Raw genomic sequence first — 8,451 nt, forward strand, 5'->3', positions numbered from 1 at the left:
AAAAAAAAAAAAAAAAAAAAAAAAAAAAAAAAAAAAAAAAAAAAGGTTATAAAATTATTTTTTATTTTAATTTTGAAAACATGTATAATAAGTAGATATAACAAAATACAGGAACTTGGAGGGAGAAATAGTATTTATAAATTTAATTTTTAAAAATAAAAAATAAAAAATTACATATTAAAAAATTGTGTTCACAATTTCATAATTTATTCACAACTATTTTTGTATTTTTTAAAAAAATATATTTTAATTTTTATCAAATTCTAAAAAAATGTTATAAAAATATAATTCTTGATTGATAATTATTTAGTTTTTAATTTTTCAAATTTTGTTTGTTTTTTAAGAAAACATTTGAATTATTATTCAAATTATAAAAATAAAACAAAATTTTAAGAACTATTATTTTTAAATTAGCTTATTAAATCTTGTAAAAAGTAGACTAGAAAATAATATTTGTAGACAGTGATTTTTCAACTCGAAACCAAAACTCAATGTCTCAATTTAATAACTAATTTATTTATTATTTATACCAATAATTTTTTTTTAATTTTTTTAATTTCGTTCTATACGATTTTCCCTAATAAATAGGCTGATGACAATAGGTTACGAGCTAAAACGAACAATATCTACTAGCAGTGAACTTTAGTGATTAAAAATAGTATTAGAATTAGACACCAAGCGATGTGCCAAGATTGTAAGATTTCGAGCGTCCCTTGAAGAGGTAAATTATGAAATCCTAAATGACGACGGTACGAGCCAAAGTAAACAATATCTACTAATAGTAGACTTAAACAGTAGGCTAGTATATTATACGAATTCATTTAAAATTAATGTGTAATTTATGTAATAATATATGGTTCCCTAATAAACATAATATATCAAATAAGGAATAAATTAAATTGAATTTGCACGCTTATTTAGGGAGAAAGAGAAGAAAATATCAGAATATAATATTAATAGAAAGCCGCCATTGTTGCCTTTGCAAGCTGGGAAAAGCACTTCCACTACAAAGGCTACATTCAAGGCTTGTTCAACGCACTTTTCAGTAACTCAATTTACAATGAGAATGACTCCATGAAATTACAGTTTTGAGCAAATAATAGTACCAAAGAAGACCCATGAACTGCAGGTGAAAATTTACCCAAAAAGTAATACCCACTGAACAAAAATGTAAGAGCTTACAGAGTAGTAATACTATCTCGGTTGGTATAAGGTCTTTTGAAAAAGCCAATAGTAAAACCAAAAAGTTTATGCTCAAAGTGGACAATATTGTACTATTAGAGATTCGGAAATCCTAACATGATATCAAAGTCATGTCCTTAACTTAATCGTGTTAATAAAATCCTCAAGTGTCGAACAAAGAAGTTGTGAGACTCGAAAGTGTTAGTCAAAAGTAACTCAAATGTCGAACTAATGGTGTATTTTGTTCGAGAACTCCAAAGAAAGGAGTCAAACTTTCAAGAGCTCCATGGGCTCAGGAGAGGCTCTATGGTGTTCGAAGGCTCCAAAGAAAAGAGTCGAGCCTTTGAGAGCTCCACAGGCTCAGAGGAGACTCTATGGTGTGTTTTGTTCGATGGCTCCGAAGAAAGAAGTCTGAGCCTTTGAGAGCTCCACAGGGTCAGAGGAGACTCTATAGTGTTATTTGTTAGAGGGCTCCAACTAAAGGAGTAGAGTCTTCGAGAGCTCTATAGGCTCAGAGGAAGCTCTATGATGTTCTTTGTTCGATGGGGAAAGATTTTTGGAGGGAGGCACACCGTAGACAATATCATGCCATTATAGAGTCCCTGCGTCAAAAATTACACAATAAAAGGGCCCAGACAGAAAAAAGAGAAAGAAGAAGAACCCAATATATTACAGCTGCAACTTTTTTTTCTTTTGAAAGCAAAAAGTAACAGAAACCAGAGAATGAACCCAGTAAAGTAGAGGTGAAGCCTAAACAAAGTGTAACAGAACCCATTAAAATTACAGATCAGAAGCAAAAAGTAAAAGAAACCAGAAGAAGAAGATGATAATAAACAAACCCAGATCAGATGAACAAAAAAAAGGGCAGAAGAAACGAGGGTGTTTAGTGATTGTTATACCAAAAAGATCTGGATCGCTTAAAGCCTGCAGATGGGGCTGTTGTACTTGTAATCTGAGGAACAGTGAAACAGTCATCTGCCCAAACTCTATTGACTTTTGATGAGTTTACTACCAAATCCTTTGTGTCCTTCACCCCACTGTTCATCGTCAATCCTGAACCATAAATCGGCCCCTGAGGGACCCAAAGCTCCAAACGCTCCGATGGTGAAAGGCCACTGTTGAAATCACCTTCCACAAATGGTAATCCCAACCCTTCACACTGCAAACAAGAAAAAGAAACACAATCAATCAATCAATATCATTAACCACATCAGTTCTTCACAGTAACAGTGAATAAATCAAACCTCCATAAAAGGGGGAGGAACAGAGGAATCGAGTAAATCCTCAAAGTGCCATCCAGGAAGTGTCTCCATCAAATATTCCGATATGCTACTGGCTGAGCCACCGCCTCCTGTCGGAATCTGACCTCCGCCGCCCTTGTTCATGGCCACTGCTGGAGGTATGTTGGTTGAGGCATTAACGCAAACACTTGATGTGCATCCTACTGGAGCAGCAGGAACAACGGTCGGTTTCTTGACTGAACCCTTTGATTTGTGATCAGAACCAGTACGATGACCAGTTTTGATCGGTTTCTCGTCGGAGGGAGGCGGCGCGTACAGAGCAGCGGTGGTGGAAAGCTTAATCCCAGTTAGAAGGAACCTATCGTGTTTCATAGTGAGTTCATTAGCCGAATGAATTGGATCATCGCACTCTCTACACAGAATCGCTCTATCCTGTTGACAAAACAAGAACCCTCGCCGCTCCTAAACAAAACCAGATTCAAAAACCAAAATTAGACCAAACAAGAAACAGAACAAAATCCAATCCACCCAAAAACAACAAGAATCAGATCTCGGCAAAATACCCGGCACACATCGCAGACAGGTGCCTCCGCTGCAGCAGAGCGGAGCAGAGAGAAGCGGCGGTGCTTCGAAGCGAGCTTATTGGCATGGTGGACACGATGGTCACAGAGATTACAAAGCGCCGCCTCATCCGCCGTGCAGAACACTGACGCGTCGCCTTTTTCACAGACATCACACTGAATCTTCATATCAAGATTAGATGAAACTTCGCCGGAGCAATAGAAATCAGGGAAGAACCTGGAGAGAATTGGAGAAGAAAATTACAGAATATTATAAGAATGATCGTACATCTCTGTCGATCTTCCCGCGGTGAAGAAGAGAGATTAATGATATTAAAAGAAGCGGAAGTAATTAGTTTAATTAATCAACAAACTAAACCCATTAAAACCAAAAGAATCATTAATCTAATGTTCATCGCCACCTCAAAAGTTGCACTAATTAATTTTAAATTTTTCAAATTTTAATAATTTAACCACACGAGTTCGTTTAACCTGTGTTCGAGAAAACGAACCACATTTTTTATAACTCAAAACAAATAACTTTTTGAGCCGGGATCCGATTTTAATACATCATCGTCAACGGAAGTACGGATGAAGAGTAAGAGCTAAGTTTGAGAGAGTGACAGAAGTGAGACAATAAACAAGAAGACTATGAGGCAAGTGGAGCTCGAGTCGTCATACTACCAAGCCTTAAAAGTCCCTCATTGGACTCACTGTCTCGTACGATGGTCCCCTCGTAGTCATTAAGCATTGAGTCGAGAAAGTAAAAGATCACTAGGACACGTAGTGAGCTTGTTATTGTTTAACTAATTCTCGTCGCGTCGTCACTATTCGTACGCACTATTGGATGAAAAGTCCTACGTCAGTTAATTTAGGGAATGATCATGGGTTTATAATCAAGGAATCAAAGCCACGATAGCTTATCCTCAAAGTAGACAGTATCATATCATTAGGAGAGTCGTGTTCATCTAACACGCACACCATCGATGACCGCAACGAGGACACCAATGATGTCCAAAGACGAATGAGATAAAGAAGAGTTGATCACACCTCGTTCACCTTAACTTTTAAGTTCATACCGTCAAACTTACAAATTTTAATAATCTTAACCGGTATAATGAAAAGAACTATATTTCGATTACACCGACTTGCATGCACCTCACTATTTAAACTATCATGTTTTTAGCGGTCTTAATTACATTTTTAATTAATTTTAAATTTTAATTCTAATTAATGATGGACACAAATTCATAATTTAGAGGCGATTAATTTATTTTTTTCAATTACATTTTTAATTAACTTTTATTCTAATTATTGATGGACACAAATTCAAAATTAGAGTCCGATTAATTTAATTTTTTCAATTAGGTCATTTTCTTCCTCTAAATATTAATTAAGATATCATTAGTACATTTAATTAACAAAAAATATATATATATATATATAATTAAATAACCTTTGGGTTCATCGGTCTATTATTATATGCATTATAAAATGCTATCGAATATAAATATTAACAATTTATATTAAATAAAGTTTTAAAAAGAAAATAATTTATATTTAAAAAAAAAACATACACACAAGTATGTAGTATGAACATGTTATGTCCTATATGAAAAGGGCTATCTTATCATATCATATTGTCTGTCTTTCACTTACCATAATTTAATTAATTTAATTTATATATTTTCATCAGTGGAAATTGATTTAACCTTTAAATTTTATGTATAGGAAACATCTATTTTGTCGGTGAATTTTAAAAAATTTATATTTAATTCTTAATATTTCATTTTTTTTTCGATTTTTTAAATATAAAAATAAAATTAAATTTATATCAAATAAAACCTTAAAACATTAATTCTATATCTAATTAATACGTGAATTAAAAAAAATAAGGGCTAATTCAGTAATTTTCACAATTGAATAATCCGACACTATCCCAAACGTTAGGACTTTATAATTTGACAAATTATTTATTTTTATAAAATGGCTCGAACTTTTCTTAAATTTTAATTTAAAAAAATAATTTAATAATATTTAGGTAAGAGAACTACCAATATAATTCTAATACTATAATGATATACCTACTATAAAAAATAATAATAAAGTTTCGATATCATTGACTTTTTATAAAGATGTAACACGTTAATTTATTTAAATTATTAATCGATAATATATATTTTAATTTAACTAATAAAAAATATATTTACCAAACTTTATAGTTATGCTTAACATAGATTAATTTAATTGTAGTAATCCATATGAACATATTAATATATATATATATATAGCAATGTATAGTGCTAACATTCCACGTGTAAATTATTCCAAGGTTTGCATGTGCCCTTTTCTTGGAATGGGAACTATTATTAGAAAGTCAAAGGAGGACATAATAATAATAATAAATAAATAAATTTCAAGTGATATAATATATTAATTTAATTACCATTTTTGTTATTGTATTTACAAATATTTATTTTTAATATTTAAATTTAATTTCTATTTACAAGTTCCAAAAATATAATTTAATTAAAAAGAGAATTAAAAAATAAAAGGAATGGGTGAAGATGAGAGTTATTGGAGAGTGTGAGTAGAGAAAAGAAAGGTTATCTTATCTTTTGTATTGGGAAGGGAAGAAAATGAGAGCATAGGACATTAGACTGAAAAAGGGGACATTAAATGCCTAAAATAAGGTGATCTTTGAGGAGATCGAGACTATATTTTAATGGTCATTTCTCGTACTTTTGGGACTATCTCTTTCTGCACTACTAAATTGATCTGCTCTCGAGAATTCTCGTTTTAAATGAAGAATGAAAGAAAGCGATGAGAGATTTCTTTGTGTTATTTAATGGGTGCTCATCGAACACATTCTCGAACCCTGTTGAAAATTCTCGTTTAAATGATAATGGAGAGAAAGGGATTAGAGATTTCTCTATGTTATCGAAATGGTGCTCATCGAAACAATTCTCAAACCCTGTTGAGAATTCTTGTTTAAATGATAATGGAGTGAAACAACGAGAGATTTCTCTGTGTTACCTAAATGGTGCTCATATCACCCATTCTCGAGAACCCTGTTGAGAATTCTCGTATAAATGATAATTGATCAAAAACGATAAGAGAATTCTTGTTTTTTTGTTCCTATCCACGCCCGTTTTATTATATATATCTAAAACCTAAATTAATACAAGGAAATGGGTTTGTCGAGAGCTTAAAAAACAAAAGATAATTCCAAGTGATCGCTACTCCCAAGAGGTCAATTTCTAAGACTCGGGGATCGCTCGCTTTGTCATCGTCACGAGAGGGTCAATCTTTTTGAATCCTTCAAAGGGGGTGGCCCACTACGACATACCCTCAAAAGAGCGATTCTTTAAGTTCCTCATTGAGTTATTAGGATCATACTTACAAGATAGTCTTATTTAATCCCTCGTGTTTTAACTCAACGAGATCTTCGAGTGTCAAATGGTTGGTCATTAGCCACCTGATTGACTTTCAAAGGATTGGTTGAAACCTTAACTGACCTCAAAGGCTTAGTCAAACAAACTAGAATGGTCCCTTGTGAAATGGCTACATTGCTTGGCTAATGAGGCCTCGACCCATCCAATATAAGTCAACTCCTCAAGGGGTCAACCAATTCGGTCATATAGTCGACCCCTCGTGAGATCTACAAAATGGGTCTAGTTTGGTTTGTCGGGTTGGTTCTTATAAGGTTTAGTCACACACTAACCTATACGAACTCTACTTTCCTTAAATCTTTCCTGTGTATATAGAACAAGTTACGTTATAATTCTCATATTTGTAATATGAACATGCCTTGTTCATTTAACTAATAATAAAATATACTATAATAGACGATTATTCAAAGTCGTGTATGATAGGTTATGGGTTAAGTTCGGGAAACATATTTAAATAACTAAAATCGAATGTTCGGAAATTTATAATAACTATTTTATAAATTTTTGTATTTCAATAATAGTAATTTTTCTAAAAAGAAATTACTGTGGCTGTTATTATACCAAAAATTGAGAGTCTGCTAATATATATATATATTATTTATTATTATTTTTAATCTGGAACCTCGTGTCACCCACGTGAAGAAGCCCACACATTTCAAATCAACCGTATAATTTAAATATTTTTAATGTATATATTCTTTTAAAAAAAATAATTACTATTTTTTTTAAATTAATAAAAAATATTTCTTCCTTTCTAATATTATCTTTAAATTTTTAAAAAGTTTTAAAAATATCTTAACTTAAAATATATATAAATACTTCTCCCCTTTTCTTTTTAATATTATCTTTAAATTTTCAAAAAAGTTTTAAAAATATCTGAACTTAAAATATATATATATATATTAGAATAAATAGTTTAAATTTTTTTTTTAAATACTTAATACTTTAATTTTTTTTTTTTAAAACTCCAAAAATAAAACCTTTAAAAAAATTTTATTATTTCAAAAAACTTTTAAAGTATTTCAGTCAATAATATATGAAGTGCAATTTTCAATAATAAATTTTTATTTTATAAAAATTAATAATATTAATGATACTTTTAAAATTTATACATATTTTTTAAACACAATAATGATATATAATTTTAAAAAGTTATAAAATATTAATAAAAATATTTAAAATTTAAGCGTATTTAAAAAAAATGTACAAAGTTTTATGGATATTAGGGAAACTTTTTAACAAAATATAAATTTTATGTTTATTTTTATTAATTAGCCCCTTTTTCTATTCCACCTTTAATTTTAAATTTTTTTGAATAATGTTTGATAAAATATATATTATGTTATTAAAATTTTAATTTGTGACGTAAATGAGAGACATTATACCTATTCGTATCAAATTTTTTATAAAAGAAAAAAAATAAATCACTCATATTTTATTACATATTAAAATAACAGTAATTAAATTTTGGCATAGCCCAGTATTATTTATTTCATTCAAATCTCTCTCTTGGTTATACTTTTTCAAATTGTACAAAAAAAACATTAAAAAAATGAGTTAACTTAAAGTAATAATTTATTTAATGTTTTTTTATAGAAATTTCTAAATATTAAAAATATTTAAACTTAAAAATTATACGGAGGGATCAATTTTAAAATATTAACGTAAATTAATAGAGTTTTTGTTTTCTTTTCATTTTTCCTTTTTTTTTTCATTTTATTTTTTTCTCCCTAAAAAATGTAAATAAAAAAAAACAATATTAATTTGAAAATTTCTCTCTCTCCCATTATTAAATCATGCTTACGTGGAATTAAACACTTTTTCGTTCTTTTTTGGATTTGGGGCCCAACGAAAAACATTGGGCCGAAGATGGGCCTGGAATGTGGCCCATTCTAAAAACACGTTTCAACCTTGGCGCCGCAAAATTAAGAATGTCTTTTGTCTTTTTTTTAAGAATTTTTGGTCTTTTTTTTTTTTTTTTTTTTTTTTTTTTTTTTTTTTTTTTTTTTTTTTTTT

The 8,451-nt window shown here is 30.1% G+C and overlaps 1 protein-coding gene across 1 annotated transcript; it reads right to left on the bottom strand.

The window, feature by feature from the left end:
• Nucleotides 1–1,824: 1,824 nt before the first annotated feature.
• Nucleotides 1,825–3,334, bottom strand: LOC111496282 (B-box zinc finger protein 21-like). The gene is made up of 3 exons (XM_023146676.1): nt 2,987–3,334; nt 2,427–2,885; nt 1,825–2,341 (listed from the first exon to the last, which is right to left on the bottom strand). The coding sequence occupies exons 1-3, from the start codon at nt 3,170–3,172 to the stop codon at nt 2,066–2,068; spliced, it is 921 nt and encodes a 306-aa protein (XP_023002444.1). The 5' UTR covers nt 3,173–3,334; the 3' UTR covers nt 1,825–2,065.
• Between the last annotated feature and the right edge of the window lie 5,117 nt (nt 3,335–8,451).

This window comes from Cucurbita maxima, unplaced genomic scaffold (assembly GCF_002738345.1).
Source record: "Cucurbita maxima cultivar Rimu unplaced genomic scaffold, Cmax_1.0 Cma_Scf00022, whole genome shotgun sequence".
In the NCBI taxonomy this organism is placed as follows: domain Eukaryota; kingdom Viridiplantae; phylum Streptophyta; class Magnoliopsida; order Cucurbitales; family Cucurbitaceae; genus Cucurbita; species Cucurbita maxima.

Excerpts from the sequence above, each read along its gene's own strand:
- LOC111496282 (XM_023146676.1), bottom strand. The coding sequence starts at position 3,172 with ATGAAGATTCAGTGTGATGTCTGTGAAAAAGGCGACGCGTCAGTGTTC. Across the intron at positions 2,886-2,986 it reads CTGTCTGCGATGTGTGCCGG|GAGCGGCGAGGGTTCTTGTT; the intron begins GTATTTTGCCGA and ends GGTTTTGTTTAG. Across the intron at positions 2,342-2,426 it reads TTCCTCCCCCTTTTATGGAG|TGTGAAGGGTTGGGATTACC; the intron begins GTTTGATTTATT and ends TCTTGTTTGCAG.